Genomic DNA, 15,997 nt, shown 5'->3' on the forward strand with positions numbered 1-15,997 from the left:
TGGGACAGTTTGAGTTCGTGCTGGTGGCTTAAAGCGGGGTTTTCTTTGATACGGACGAAAACCAGCATGTACAGTCGAGCTGGCAGTGAGTTCTGCTACAATCGTCAGAGGAGTACTAATGGAAAGGTCCACACTCATCAGACTATTTTGCTGGCGTTACTACTTACTTAAGAATAATTTGCTTGCTTAGTTTTTTGTTATTAGAGTAGGTTAGTGATTTTACAGCCTGGCAGTGGTGCAGTATCAAAGCAGGAGGAGGGAGGTAGAGTTTGAGTCTCACCCTAGAGCTGTAGTTCAATTTGCAAATTGTTGCAAAGTAAAAAAACTAATAATAAAATAATTTGAATGTAATTTCTTGAAAAATTGACCCTTTGCCTGTTTCATTTTTAAACTGTCTCTTTGTTTAATGGATAATATTCGCATATTTGATTTCATTCTTTTGATCTTTGTTTTATTTATAATTCTTTTTATTACATTTTTTGGCACCACGTGGCCTCCATACACACAGACTTGCAGAGTACAGTCTGCAGCTGTAATCCAGTCTAACATCTGTGTTAAACCAGGCCTGCAGAGGATGTCCCAGTCCTTCATTTTCTTTCCTCCACCACATCCTTTTAAAGGTGGAGCAAGGAAGCAGATAAAGAGAGAGAGAGAGAGAGAGAGAGAGAGAGAGCAGCCCCCTGAAAGACGGGATGAGAGAAAAGGACACTTTGAAACGTGCACAACCCAGAAGAAATAACCAGTTCACCTTTGATGTGGTGGCATGAGAGGTGGTCGGAGAGGGCGCAGTGATGAAGTGCGGGGAAGTGCGGGTTTGTCGGTGAGGAGATGGAGGAGCGTGTCTGTCAGGTAAGACCGTCTTCGCCGGAGGAACAAGTCGTTCACGATAATCTGGGGTTGGATTGAGGGTATTTCTGACTTTTGGAGGCTCTGTCGGTAACAAACGTGTCAAAGTAGGATGTGTGCAGCGCTTCACGGTGTTTGTGTTTTCACTGGCGTCGACTGATTAACGAGGTCACTGAGTTTAAACACGCACCAGCACGTAGATCATCGAGTGTGTGTGGAAATCCCAGCAGAGGATCAGGATCACCTGTAGATCCGAGACCACGGTGAGCCACCTGCGGGGAAAGTGCTGATGTGGGGAAACACACAGTTGTTGATTCTAGGAGAAGAAAACATGTGGAGGTAAATAAAATTATAATATGAGGGGGTAAAAAAGATCAATTAGTCAGATCCAAACTGACCAATCATCACATGGTGATTAAAAAAATCTATTCAGCTGCTTTATAAACACACTTCATATTATAAATGATGTAAAAAATAAATAAAATGTGGAAAAGTCTATTTGTCTTAACAAAACACATAACATATAATTCTGACTGAAAAGAACCAGCAACACACACTGTCACTTAATGCTAAGCTAATATAGTCCCTTTCTGGCATTGAGTGTGGCCACTGGGGGAGCTGTTGCACAGAAATTACATTGTACAAAGAGTTGTTGTCATTAACCTTTATAAATCTTTAAAAAGGGCAAAAGTACCTTTATTTTTCCTTTTTTCTTTCAGAGGATTTGACACTAATGGGTGAATAGCCGCCATGTTTTAATCCAGCATCCAGATCTCTTTAATTCATTTAGGCAAAACCTGCAGAGATTTTATATCCTGTAGCCTGTTACCCCCATGTTTTCAGTCTTCAGGCTAAGTTAACTTAATGCTATGCTTCTGTACACTGTCGCTGCTAGTTGCCTTCATTCTGTGCATTTAAATGCCGTTCTATAAAACATCATGTGGGCATTTCTACCTATTAACTTCTTATTTTTCTCTGCAGACTTAGTTGTAGCAGCAGGGTGGTGGAATGTATGTAATATGTTTTCCAGCTACATTCAGAAACATTTGTGCAACAAGGATCAGGAAATGTAGTATTGCAACTGTTAAAATAAATACTATGACTAACACACACACAAAGTGTCTGGAGCAAGATAGAAATCTGATCCTGGCGGATGTACAGTGCATGTAAATGTGTAGCTGTGATTTCCTGCTAAACCTGATGACCTGCTTTCCTTTGTGCATGTAAATATGAACACTGTGATGGCAACAATTCTGGAAGTCACTGTTTCTGGCTTTTGTTTGGGCTATGTAAATTAAATTACCTTGGCTTGATTTGACAAAAAGCTCTATAAAAATGTTGCTGTTGGCTTCGTTTGCTGCACCAGCGTCTTTACACCAGGTTGCCTGCCAGGTTTACTGGGCTTTGTTGAGACCATAAGTAATGATGAGAATGTAGACAACTTCACTGCTTGGTGCCACTTCTCCTCATTACTGTCATCACTGACCCGCTAAACCAACAACATGTTCTCATTTTCAGTATGTGGCTGTTGGCTGTCATCTTCTAGTAGAAATGCACAATGTGTGTTGTTCATCTGGAGCATAGGTATATCTCGAAACTATCCGACTATGCTGCACATGTGAAGAACACATTAGCTCGTTAGTTTCCAATTAGCTTTTGTAGATCATGCTGTTATCAAGCCTTCAGTTTGTAGATGATATGCACTGTGGTTCGTTTTTTTTCCTGCTCGGTTCAAAGTGTTAAATCACACTTCTAATCAGATTCATGCTAGTGTAGCTGATGTTTGATTAGTCATTGACTCAACATGCAGAGCAGTATGCACTCTCATCAGCATGTTAATTTTGTCACAGGAGCCTTTAACATTCGCCGTCTGGATTTCTCCGAGGCTTTTTATCAGATGTTTAATCGTACTTTGACGCTTTTCCCTCTTTGTTAAGCTTTTTTCTTTTTCTTAATCACATCATTAGATGAAGCTTCATCATAAATGTTTTAGCCGCTCTGTGTGCTGAGTGCACCCTGTTGTCACATCCCCTCAATTACCACCTCAATTAGTAATGTGCAGACAGGATATAAGACAAAGATGCTACAATGTGACATAACGTTCCAGAAATAAGACAAGGAAATCAAATTAAATCATAATAAATCACTTAACTTAATAGCATCTTAATTATGAAATTATTGTTGTTCTTTATTAACCAATTATATGTTGTACAAATTGGAAACAAAAATGCTTTCCCAACGTAACAGCAGAAGAACTGACTGCAGCTGCTCAAAAGATTTAAAATATAGTTTTCATGAAGCAAAACTAGTGTAAAATGTGTCCTTACAATCTAAAACTAAAGCATGAGGTGTCATATTGGCCTGTGACTGAACCTTGACCCCAGGTAACCCCTCCCACCTGTCACCAGTGGAATTGCTCAGAGCCACAGGTCCTCCCTCTCTCCTCTCTCTCCTCGCTCTCTCACTCTGCTCTCCTGTGCATGTCTTGACATGCTGAGAAGCACCAGGGGAGGGAGGAGACAAAAAACAAGAAAAACCGGAGAGCATGAGAGACAGTGACGAGAAAGAGAGAGAGGGAGGTGTGAGGTATGAAGGGAGGTTTGGAAAGAGCTAAAGGCACGAGAAAGGAAAAGAGAATTTCATTCTAGAGCTGCAGTTCGGGATTGAAATGCTTAGAAAAGCAGGATAGAAGCAGAGAGGAGGATAGACCGTAGCTGTAATTGGAAGACGGAGGACGACTGTCCGGGGTGAGCTACAGTGCCATTATATCTGTGAAAAGCATGCTGTCAGTTTTTTTTCTTGGCTCATTTCCTTCTCTGTCTTTTTGATTTTTGACAGTACAGCTCTCAGAGAGAGGAATGATGAACCGAGGTAATCACAGATCCCCCTCTTCGCTTTTCAAACCCAGCTACAAAACATGATGAACGGGAGCAGCAGCTGATTTCTCCTTCTCCTGACACCTCTTCCTGTCAGCCTTACACCTCAAGACCTGCAGGGGACGGACAACTACTGATAATAATCACCTGATGCAACACTTTCAGGAACTCGTGGTGTGAGGAGATACCCAGGTATTGCCAAGAGCTGTCACGTACCCCCAGCTGTCATCAGCTGCAGCTCCACCTAAAAGTCACAGTAAGATTAGTGGAGGAGCATGGGACGTGGAGTTCAGAGCAGTGAGTCCTCTGGATGTCAGGTCACGAGGAACAAATGAGTCCCAGTGGATTTGGCAGCAGCTCCAGTTTGCTGCAGGGCCGGCGTTTCTACTGCCGGGAATGGGCCCTGGACAAGCTGTGCCGCTGCCTGGATGCGCGCTCCGTGCCGGGACAGCCGCCAGGGTTGCTGGTGATAGGGGGACCTGGCGCTGGGAAGACAGCCTTGTGCACCGAGGTGGTGTGGCCCACCTCAAAGGCTGGGCTGGCAGTCGGGCTGGCACCACGCTGCCTGGCCTCCCATTTCTGCCAGAGGGAGGACCAGAGGAGTACAGTGCTTTGGAGGTTTGTTCTGGGCCTGGTTGAGCAGCTGAAGGCCTCACCTCTCCTCTCTCCTGGGTACAAAGAGATTCTCAAAAGCCCGACTGTGTCGTCTGCTCTGGATCCACTCGCCTGTCAGAGAGACCCTGATGACACCTTCAGGAGGTCTGTATCACATTTTGAAAGGTTTTACTTTGACATGAGGACAGGATTTGGTTGTGAAAGATGTGCACTTGATGTGAAGAATGTAACTTTTTATTGATTCAGGTTTTAGGGAAATTTCAAGCTTGCCTAATGAGAGGGAGAGAAAAGTTGCTGAAAGGTAGGCGCTCGGCGTGTGTGTGCATGTTCAAGAGTGTGGCTCATTCCCAGAGCAACTCTGCAAGATTTATGTGTGGTGTCATACTGTAAATGGTGATATTGTTGATGAAAGCAGGAGCAGCTAAACAAAATTACAAATGCCAGGAGGCAACGAGTGGTTTATCAGATTCCAGCATCAGTGACAACAACCTGGTGAAAACCTTGCTGGGTTCCAGCATGTTGTTATCAGTAAACAACAACAACCATGTGCACAGGAAATCACCTGGTCCATCAGTTTTGGATGTTGATTATTCATTTTGTGGTGCCTGATGATTATAACATGAATACCATTGAATTAGATTTGTAGCCTGTTGCTCAACCCCTAAAAGTTGATAAATGATGACACTGAACTATCAGCCCTAGGTGCACTGTCAGTAGCACTGTAATAAAACATCCATGAGAAAGAGAGAGAGTCGCAGCTGTTGCACATGCTGTGGGAAAAGCTTTACGTTTCTTTTTTTAATGATTCTTTACAGGTGTTTAGAGTGACTATAGACAAAGTGCCTCGAAGCCTGTAAATGTAAATGTATGTGGCCTTTACGGAGCCAGGACAGTGACAGGAAAAAAGAAAGCAGCAGCCATTCTTCCCTGTCTTATATTTATTTCTCCTCTCATAATGCTGCCCATTCACATCTCGCACAATGGGCGTCCAGTGTGAATGAATGCTACTGTGTTATTTACAACACAACATCCTTTCAGAAAACGGGGGAAATAAAAGAACAAAGAGGTGAAAAATGTCTCCAGTGACCATCACGGCACCAGTCAGCGAGGTCACTCTCCTCTCCAAGACCTTCTTACTCTCGCTTCTCTCTGTTAGTGTGTTTACTCTGCAGTTGGTCTGACCCTATTACTCTCCTGCTGTGTTTGCTCTTCACTGGTGTGAAGTACCGAGCAGGATTCCACATTCCCCTCAGACGGGCTCACAGCCAGAAGCGAAACGCTGCCATAAGAGAACAGCCGTCAACAAACTAGTGAAACATGGGTTTGAATCGGCAGTGAAAGGACACACATGGGACATATCGCTTTAAAAAATCAGTAGCGCAAGTCTTTGCTGAACTTTTATGTGGTTCTGCTGGCTCTCACTGAAAATGTCTGTAGTCAGATTTAAAGGTAAAAAAACGGTGACTAAATTTACAGTAAATGATAAAACACTAAAGTAACTGACATGGATGTGTTCACACTTGTTCTTCTGCTCAGGCTGTCTGGGAAGAGATTATATTTTGTTGCCTATTAGTTCTGGTCAATTTCATGTTCACCCTAGCCTATTACAAACATGCCAAGAGGAAGAAACATATCATGAGTCATATTATGGACTGACAGATCACTTATCCACTGCTTTATCTTCTCGACTGTGACTGAAAGCCAAGGAGGAAATTACTGGTTATGAGCATCTAGTGAAGACTGTTAGCGGATTTATAGGTGGTGACAGTGACAAACGATACAAATGGGAGGAAAAAAGAGGCATCTTGTAATGTTAATGAGGGGATAGTTGCTGTGTGGTCTCTAATGCTCTTTTAGACAAATACCAAATGACAACACGTGCGCAAACACACAGGTGGAAAGTAGATTTAGTCGAGATCAGTGCAATTCTTTCTTTCTTTTTGTTTTATTTAGCGTCAGGTAGTAACCCAACCCTAAGCAGCTAAAATGACAATAAATGATTCTGCAAACATATATTTAAATTAATTAAAATGTTCTTATTGGTCGGAAAGGCAAGTTGGAATCCTTTAGAAAGTGATATCTCAGAGTGAGTCTGGATCACAGGAGGCTTCGACAGCCTCTCTCTACATGAATTATTCAAAAAGGTTAGAGACTGTAGCTTTATATGTGTTTATGCATACTAACAAAGTGTTTCTACACTATGGTATTGCTACTTTACTTAAATCCTTTTTTCCTATCACTTCTTTAAAGTTACCAAGGGTACTAAAGTAGCTTTAATATCTTTATCTAGAGTAGACAGTATGCATATGATACAGTAAATTTGTACTGTATCCCCAGGGTTTGACATTTAATATTAAGTAAGTTTAGTTTTTAATTAATACTAACATCTCACATCTGTTATCATATAATCCTGTGGGTGGCTCGCTTTTCTTTCACACCACAACCTTAACAGTAAATAGTTTTCAGTTTAGAGGGTGGTCATCAGGCTGGAACAGGACCAAAGGAACCAAAATCACCTCACATCACTAGATCTTATTCTAGGTCCATGACAAAGGAATCACCACCTGAGGAGTTGGACGTCTGCGAGTGAGTTCAGAATTAGTCACATAAGTGTTCAGCAGAGAGACGATCTCCACCAGCCTCCAAAGCTGAGGGTCAAAGGTCACCTGCAAACCTGCGCTCAGGACTACATTGCTCTGCTCGTGGGCTGAATGAAGTGGAAAGCGTTAAGCAACAATAAAGAGTCCATTACACTTCCTCCTCCGCTCTTGCTTTAACTGCACTGTATGATAAGCTTGTTGTAACCCAAATGTAGCTGTCACCCAGGGCAGGGTTTCAGGCTGCTTTTATTTGCAGGAAATGCTCAATGATAACAGTCAAGGCTACTGTGTAGTTAAGGTAGTGAGATGATTCACAAACATCCTAAGGCTTGGTCTGTAAATATCATTAAACCAGTCTGATATGAACCACTGACCAAAGGAATGGTCAACGTGTGATAAGTACTCCTCCATATGTGCGGTTTTGTGTGTCAGAAATTCGGCCTCTTTCATTTCTTTAAATCCTTGTAGATTTTTGTTCATTGTCCGTAGTGTTAGGGCTGTTATCAACTCAACTGAATCATTTCTTGGGGTCAGTCCCTGACCTGGCCTGCAGGTTGTCAGTAAACAACACAGCAACTCCTAAAACTTAACACCACGACAGGACAAGTACAGATATATTAATTTATGGTCTCTTGGAACACACACACACACTGCGGCTGGTTGTGTGAGCTGTGAGAGCAGGGTTCATGTGTCACAGAGTTGCACAATGGCAAATACACATTAATGTGAGAGTAGCTCAAACAAATCACATGCATTAGATGTATTTATTTATATCTACCCAAGTCTAATCATCATGAAATGTCATCTTCACTCCCCACGCATATTAATCCTGATATTTTGCTATTGAACACTTTCGGTTATTGGCACTGCTGCTTTTGCTTATTAATTTAGCTTCACAGGCGTCTGTTTTAAGGCAGATTAACCTGACATTTTCATGCATTTCTGGTATAACGTCTCTGTTTACAGCTTGGGTGACCTCTTCCCAGTGTTTTCTAAACACTGCTGCTGCTTCCTTCCTGGTTGCAGCATATTCTTACAACATTGCACATGTTATTCGAGAGTGTCGTGAGGCTCTTTGAGGCTTTTTTTGTGGTTTTGATTTGTTTTTGTTTGCGTTTTTTTTTTCAAGAAAACCTGGTGACAGGACCTTCTGGTCATTCTTAAACATAGACATTAACACTAATAACAGCACACACCCTGTGTTTGTTGCAGGGTAATTGACTTGAGCCTCTGTGTGACCCATTCACAGCAGACCACTGACACAGGTTAATCATTGTTTGTCACTCTCTAAACAAGATCCCTGTATGTTTGTGAAGCTCTGTAAAAGTCTGTGCTAAGCAGAACCTTAATGTAGGTCTAGCACAAACATATTTACTAAATGCTGTTTCTTTTTCATAATTAAATATGCCACTGCAGGTACAGTGGTGTGTATTTGTTCTATGAGGAAGTGTCAACAGTTTTATACAGTATGTTTATAAAGTGCAGCTTATTAAATAGTATTTAATGACAGATCAACAAAGACTTGGACTTTCCATCACAGTCCCTGATGTTTTCACAGTCCGCCAGCCTTCACCTATTTAACCAAGCAGCTCTAATCTGACCTAAAGAGAACAGGGTACGAATAAAACAGGGCAACTGAATCAGAAAAGTGTCCAAAAACATAGATGTGCACAAACTAGACAAAAGGCTAGTGGCTGTGGTAGGCTGTACTTTGGCCCAGTGGTAGCTAACCCATTGTTGAGAAGCAGGTCTAATAAAAGTCTTAATTTCACGTTACACTTGACACTTGAGGCTTCTTTATTTACAGAACTTATTATAAGATTTATTGTTGCCAGTGTTAATTATTGTTAGTATCCACAACATGGTATGCAAGTAATTACAACTTACCTGCTCTCCCGGGTTAAATTGGCACTGTTAGAACAGGGTGAACAACGGTTTCTGTAATAACCAGCATGACTGTACCGCTGCCAAAGCCGTGTCAGAAAACTCTCACTTTCATTATGGATTTCTTTCTCCAGTAACTCTAGATTGATGAATAAGAGAATAAGACTCTAAAAACACTTTCTATCTTTACAGCCACACTGGCTCTTCACACCGGACTTGCTGTCTTCTATCTGATGCATTATACATTGTTATTTCAACCGCTCTAGGCTGTATCTCTGCATGGGAGAAAATATTGCAGAAATTCTGTTATTATTATTTTAAAGAGATTTAAACTAACGTAGGTGAGGAGAGAACAATATAAATCAAAGGTCAAGCATCTCATAAGGAGGTTTAGGGGTCACGTGATAATTATAGTCAGTGGAGAAGAGAGACATAAAAATATGTTAGGATTGTGTGTGTAGACATACCGGCCTGTGTGTGTGTGTGTGTGTGTGTGTTTGTGTGTGTGCAAGGCGGAGCAAGAAAATTTAAGAGGTTCCATTAACCTGAGTCACCGTCAGATCACGTCAGGGCGTGGGTGCTTCCTTGTTTAATCAAAGTAGAAGAGAGATTGTTTTCCATATTTGTTTCGTAATCATAGCTGTTTCTCAAAGGTTAGGTCTAAAGGTTTTAGGATAAATGCTGTCACAATATTACATTTATCTGTGTAAAGAAGATTACTACAGTGCCAGCTAACAAGCTTAGATATGATTGATTCTAAAATGTGAGACATGGAAAACAAAAGTAAAACCTCAGCTGAAGCATTGAGAGAGACATTTCATTTCATGCATTTATCAGTGATGGAAGTACATCCTATTCAGTATTTTACAGTACTGTTTTAAATGTAATTTCTTCCTTGGGTGTCTCTGTCTCTTGTAGAGCAGTGTTAGGACCGCTGTTGGACCTTCCTCCTCCTGCCCAGACTCTGATGTTGGTTGTGGACTCCCTGGATATTGTGGATGTAGGATATGGGCTCGGTGAAGGAGATGAGAAGAGTGGTTCAATTGCAGAACTCCTGGCGGCCAATCGGCACCTGCTGCCTGGCTGGCTGCTGCTGGTCTGTTCCGTGCGCCGTCAAAACAAAGTGGTGTGCAAGATGTTCTCAGGTGAAAGCAAAATAGAAACAGTTTTTAAAGGATTTTAATTTGCACCTTCATGGGATTAGATATAAACATAAACCACCTGAGGCACATGTGTGATGGAAATTAGATTTTGAATGACTCACTAACCAATTTTGCATTACTGAACTTTGATAACTGCTGTGACTGATGTGCTTAAAATGCAATGACGGAGCCGAATTAATAAATTGCTAAAATTGCAGTCATACCGTAGTATGATGTAGATGTGAAATGATGTCAGATTTAAGATACTGTGAGTTAAGTTTTTAAAACCCAATTGTCCATCGTCTCACTAAGCATAGGACAAGGAATGTCCTCCAAGAGCATATTTACAACTACAGCAAATAAACCTGGTTACATGTTCCAAAGTAAATGTACTAACAATTGTATTATTTATGAGATTTATTTAGATTTAGAATTATCAGTGGGAATTACAGCACTAGAAGAAACAAACAATTTGATATAATATAACATAATTTACTGTAAGACTGATAATGTGAGTTGAATATGTGAAACTATATTGGGGTTTAACAACTTACTTGATCTCTTTTTGTGTTATAGACTTCCGTAAGATCTGTCTAGATGATCTGCGAAAGCCCCTTCCAGTCCGTGATGTGCAGCAGTACATCCTCTGCCGGCTTGATGAAGAGGGGGCCCTTCGTCGTCAGCTCACCCCAGACACTGCTGACATGCTTAACCTACTGCACATCAAGAGTGGCGGCTGCTTTCTCTTCCTCGAGCGTGTGCTAGATGGTGTGGCAACTGCACTGATAGGTCTGCGGGAGATCCGGGACATCCCTGGGACTCTGAATGGACTTTACCTCTGGCTGTGCCAAAGACTGTTCCCTCGGGGGCTATTTGTCTATGTCAAGCCTCTCCTCAATGTGCTCTTAGCTGCCCCAAGGCCACTCACACCTCAGCAGCTTTTTACAGCAGTGTGGACTCAAGACACCTCGCTGACTATACAGGTCTTCCAGGAAAAGCTCCAAACTCTCTCTCCACTCCTGATCAATGGTCCTGGAAGCACCAAACTACTTTTTCATGCCAGCTTTGCAGAGTGGCTAATCGACGTTAAGTACTGCACACAGAAGTACCTGTGTAGCAAAATAGAGGGTCACAGTATGCTTGCCATGGCTCTGACTCTGCAAGGACCCCATCTGGACATTGAGGACACTTGCCAGCTAGCCATACATTTAGTTTGCTCAGGTCACCATAAAGAAAAGCCTTCATTGTTGGCACTGTGGATGCTATGGGCAGGCGTACCTTCTCTTACTTCTAGCTGCAGTCAGACCCTTCCCACATTTCTGTCTCACCTTCCTGTTCTGGTCAGCCATACAGTCCATCAGATTTTAATGAGAAGCGGGCTTGTTTCTACAGCAGACCCAAGTGTTGGAAAACATGTTACAGGTGATGAAGCAACCAATTTACGGCATCCATTAGAAAGAGAAGTGTCTGTGAAGAAGTTTCTAGACAGTGGGGTAAATCAGCTTGGTTCTACAGTTAGACAGACACTGCTCAGTGCTGCCCATGATGGTTCTGCAAATGTAGTTGAACTTCATCTGCTACATGGCTCTGATGCACTAATGAGTGATCATCAGGGACAAACGCCATTGACTTTGGCTTCCAGGCAGGGTCATGTCAGAGTACTGTCTGTGCTCCTGGAATGGATGAAGACTCAAGACTCAGAAAAGGCAGTGCAGATGATGGAGCATGCTGACAGTGAAGGCTGGACAGCGCTGCGTTCTGCAGCTTGGGGAGGACACAACGAGGCTGTGCGCCTTCTGTTGGATGCAGGAGCAGATGTGGATGGGTCTGACAGTGATGGCCGAACTGCTCTCAGAGCTGCTGCATGGGGGGGTCATGAGGAAGTTGTTCTGACCCTGCTGGACTATGGGGCACAAGTTGACAAAGCTGACAGCAAGGGTCGTACACCACTTATTGCTGCTGCATATATGGGACATCATGAAGTTGTGGAGATATTGTTGGACCATAATGCAGAAGTCGACTTAGCTGACGGAGATGGGCGGACTGCTCTGTCTGTAGCTGCCCTTTGTGTCCCTACAGCAGCCGGGATCAAAGGTTATGGAGAGGTAGCAAGTCTGTTACTGGAGCGTCGAGCTAATCCAGGACACAGAGACAATGATGGCATGACACCGCTGCTTCTTGCAGCCTATGAGGGCAACGATGATGTAGTTGAACTTTTGTTAGAAGCTGGTGCTGATGTAGATGAAACTGCTGGGCCGGATGGCAGCGTGACTGCTGCAGCTGCTGTTACTCCCCTGTTGGCAGCTGCAGCAATGGGTCACATGAAGACAGTGTCCCGGCTGCTTTTCTGGGGAGCAGCTGTGGATGCCATTGATTGCGAAGGGAGGACAGCACTCTGCCTGGCAGCAGCTAGAGGCAGCGTTGAGGTTGTCCGTGCCCTTCTGGACCGAGGCCTGGACGAGAACCACAGGGATGATCTTGGCTGGACTCCATTGCACGCAGCTGCTTGTGAAGGCCATCGGGCTGTTTGTGCTGCGTTGACTGAGCGAGGCAGCATGGCACGTGTTGGAGAGATGGACATTGAAGGGCGCACTCCTCTTATACTGGCTTCCCAGGAAGGTCACTGGAGCACCGTCAGGTTGTTGTTAGACAGACGATCTCCCATTGACCACAGGGCATACGATGGACATTCGGCCTTGAGTGCTGCCCTCCTGGAGAGCCATGCTGAGGTTGCAGACCTACTAATGAGGCGAGGGGCTGATACCAATGTACGGGATGCAGAGGGAAGGCCTCTGCTCTACCTCCTAGTGTTGGAGGGTCGCCTTGACATGGCTACTCTCCTCATAGAGAAAGGAGGGGTGCCCCTGGAGTCCCGAGACTCTGATGGCCGCACAGCCCTTCATGTGGCTTCCTGGCAGGGATGCATAGACATGGTAGGCCTACTTTTAAAGCATGGAGCAAATCCCAATTCACAGGATACAGCAGGGAGACCACCAATGCATTCAGTGGCTTGGACAGGACATTCTGAAGTAGGACATTGTCTCCTAGAAGCCAGTGGTGTCAATATCGACCTTGCTTGCCACCAGGGGGCAACAGCTCTAAGCATTGCCGCCCAGGAGGGACATTCAAACATTGTTGCAATGCTTCTGGAAAGAGGTGCAAATCCCAATCATATAGATAAATATGGCCGTAGTCCAGTTAAAGTGGCTGGGAAACATGGGCACTTTGACGTTGTCAGGCTGTTGGAAAGCTATGGAGCTAAGCCATACCTAGGTCTGTTACCTAATTCTAGTACTGTATCCCCTGCAAAACCCAATAAGATCCTCTCCTCAGGCATGTCAGAAAGTAATGGAGGTGCAGTCACAGCTGCTACTTCCTCTTCTTCTGTATCTTCTCCTGGCTCCACTGCCGAACGTTTCCACTCCATGCAGAGCTCCCAGACCTCATCTACCTGCCACTCGTTGGCCACAGTGCAGACAGTTCCGGCGGACAGCCTCAGCTTTATTCAGCAGATCCAACAGCATTCACTGCCACGCAGTCGTAGCCGTCCCTCAACGCTCCCACCACCAGGGAGCTCAGGCATGGGCAGCCTCCACGGAAGTAGTCAGAGGCATCCCAAAGCCAGCCCTCCTCCCACTGTTTGTACAGTCACTGCAATGGTGCACAACTGCGAACTGCCTCAGAAAGGCTTGTCATCTGGACACGAATATCAAGACAAGATGGTCAAACTAAACTCAAACTTAAAAAACACAGACAGGACTCCTTACAGTGGTGATAAATGGTACTCTGTCATGGCTTCTCTTGGGATAATGCCAGGGCAAGACAGTCCTGCAGTAGGTGCTAAAAACAGAGAGAGCCCTCCTCAAGGCTACCCATATAGGCTACAGAGCCCATTTCAAGGGGAAACCTGGGATTCTGTACCCCAGAAGAACATTTTGTCACCTGCTTGCTACAATTTTAGCCCAGTCCCACCTAGCAGTGCCTTGCCAGAGGATGTCATGGACACTATGACAACCACAGACCCACAGCTTAATTTGAAACAGGCCATCAAACTGCAGTTTGAAGGCCCCACCAGTGCAGCCTTATACAAGAGAGAGACACCGCTGTGACTGGTATTCAAGGAAGAGACTAAAGTTGGCTACAGTTTCTTCACAAACTGTTTTCTATTATTTGTTACCATATGTGAATAAATGCTGAAATAGTTCATTAACAGTAAATACAATATAAAACAAGAGAGTAGAGTAAATCATTTATCAAGCAAAAACTGCCAAATATCCAAATAGCCTAGTGTCAGATTGGTGGATTATGAAAATATCCATTAGAGTTATTTTTGGTATCAGAATTCACAGAAATCATTTTAATGCCACCAGTTTTGTTTTAGGTGTAGACTGTTTTGTGGTTCAAGCAGAAGGCTGTTTTTGAGTTTTACCACGTACAATGACTTTCTGGTTCCAGATGAGGGAGGAACTGATCTCTTTCTCCACATCCTGCAGAAAACCAGAGGAAGAACCATGTGAATGGCATCAAAGCTTACATTCCTGCTTTTCCGTTGTGTGTTGTATGTGTAGAGCAGGGCTCTCACAGACAAGGCCGCGTTCATTTAAAGTGTAAAATTGTAGTCTTGATCATTACCAGTTTAACACACAGAAAACAGACAGTTTTATTTTATTTTATTTATTTTGCCCTGTAGGACTGAGTTTAGAGCCAAACATAGATTAACAAGACTGAACCCTCGCTGTTATGGATGTGTTTCAGTGTTTTAATTTATAATTATTTTTTGCTAGTAAAGATTCTGTGTTAAGCAGCCAACAATCATGTTTCAAGAGCTTTACGTTTGTGGCCTTGATCTTTATTAGAGCCTTTGATATTTACTAGAACTGTCCTGCATCCCCTATAGGTCAACCAAAAGCAGTTTGCTGAAAAGCAAAGCTACCAAAGCCTGACCCAGTGTCGGGTTTATGATAAAGTATTCTTCACAGTGTGTCTGTGAGCAAGCAGGAAGGAAAATCAGACCATAAAAACTGAGGGTGGATGTGGGAGGGTTGTTAAATTCAAAATTGTATGTGGCCTAAAGTAATTTCTAGTTCATTTTTCACTGGATTACTATGTAATTACATTCATTAATTAAAATGGCAAACCGTGCCATGAACTTGCGTACCTCTTCTCTGCTTGCATATTTGTGTAACTAAGTTTGTTTTATTTCATGCACTTCACACCTAAATGTCATGGAAAGCTTCTGATGTGGCAGCATCATACATAGATGAAAATGCTTAATGCCTGCATTGGACCTTTCTTTGTCCATATTTGATGTTGCACCTTAGACTCGCTAAAATCTGAATTCTTGAATATGTCCAGCGAGATTGACAGCTATACATCAGTGTTTAAAAAAAAGCTAATTACCCATCAATGTTTTTGCTTTACTCAAGAGCCTTTTAAAAAACTCAGTGGTAGGAAGTGTTGGCTTTCCATGACAAGGTGTGAAAGCAGAGTGTACTTTATTTTAATGCAATATTCAGCTCAAAGAACAGAGATGCACATGCAAGTCAAGAACATGGGTGGGAGATCAGCACTGAAGCTTTCAGCTGCTCCATATCTCTTTAATCTCTCTGGAAAACATCAGTCTGCACATTGTAAGTACAAAACCAAATATGTTTAGAGAAATGCCTTTGTGTAATATTTGCGAAAAGGATCAAATACGCCGCATGGTAGACAGTAAACACCAGGTGCACACACAGACTCACAAACAAAAGGGCAAAAGGAGCTGGTGGAAAAACTCTCGACACCTTCTTATTCTACAAATGCACCCTGTAAATAAATTGGTAAATGTATGCTTGTGTCTTGTGCGTAGGAGCCCGATCATTTCCATAATTCTTCCTCCACAGTTCGAGTGTGAATTAAAGCAACAGCATCAATGAATGCAGCAACCACAAGGTTATGAGTTCTTACATAAATCAGCTCATTGTTTCTAGCTTATGGAGAAGTTAACAGTTTGTTTGACAAGTGTATTTCATGTTTAACATGCTGATTGAATAAT

General features: G+C 43.1%; 1 protein-coding gene across 6 annotated transcripts; it reads left to right on the plus strand.

The window, feature by feature from the left end:
* The first annotated feature begins 659 nt into the window (after positions 1-659).
* ankrd50l (ankyrin repeat domain 50-like) lies at positions 660-14,554 on the plus strand. Of its 6 annotated transcripts, none has more exons than XM_026376530.1 (4): positions 660-849; positions 3,685-4,481; positions 9,740-9,966; positions 10,540-14,554. In XM_026376530.1, exons 2-4 carry the CDS (start codon positions 4,033-4,035, stop codon positions 14,070-14,072), a joined length of 4,209 nt encoding a protein of 1,402 aa, XP_026232315.1. In that variant the 5' UTR covers positions 660-849; positions 3,685-4,032; the 3' UTR covers positions 14,073-14,554. The 6 variants fall into 6 exon arrangements, with proteins under 6 accessions (XP_026232315.1, XP_026232317.1, XP_026232314.1 ...); XM_026376532.1 differs by having other exon boundaries at positions 3,690-4,481; XM_026376529.1 differs by lacking the exon at positions 660-849 and adding an exon at positions 3,299-3,593.
* Positions 14,555-15,997: the final 1,443 nt, after the last annotated feature.

The sequence above is a fragment of the Anabas testudineus genome, chromosome 21 (genome assembly GCF_900324465.2).
Source record: "Anabas testudineus chromosome 21, fAnaTes1.2, whole genome shotgun sequence".
NCBI classification, from domain to species: Eukaryota; Metazoa; Chordata; class Actinopteri; order Anabantiformes; family Anabantidae; genus Anabas; species Anabas testudineus.

Excerpts from the sequence above, each read along its gene's own strand:
- ankrd50l (XM_026376530.1), top strand. The coding sequence starts at position 4,033 with ATGTCAGGTCACGAGGAACAAATGAGTCCCAGTGGATTTGGCAGCAGC. Across the intron at positions 4,482-9,739 it reads CCTGATGACACCTTCAGGAG|AGCAGTGTTAGGACCGCTGT; the intron begins GTCTGTATCACA and ends TGTCTCTTGTAG. Across the intron at positions 9,967-10,539 it reads GGTGTGCAAGATGTTCTCAG|ACTTCCGTAAGATCTGTCTA; the intron begins GTGAAAGCAAAA and ends TTTGTGTTATAG.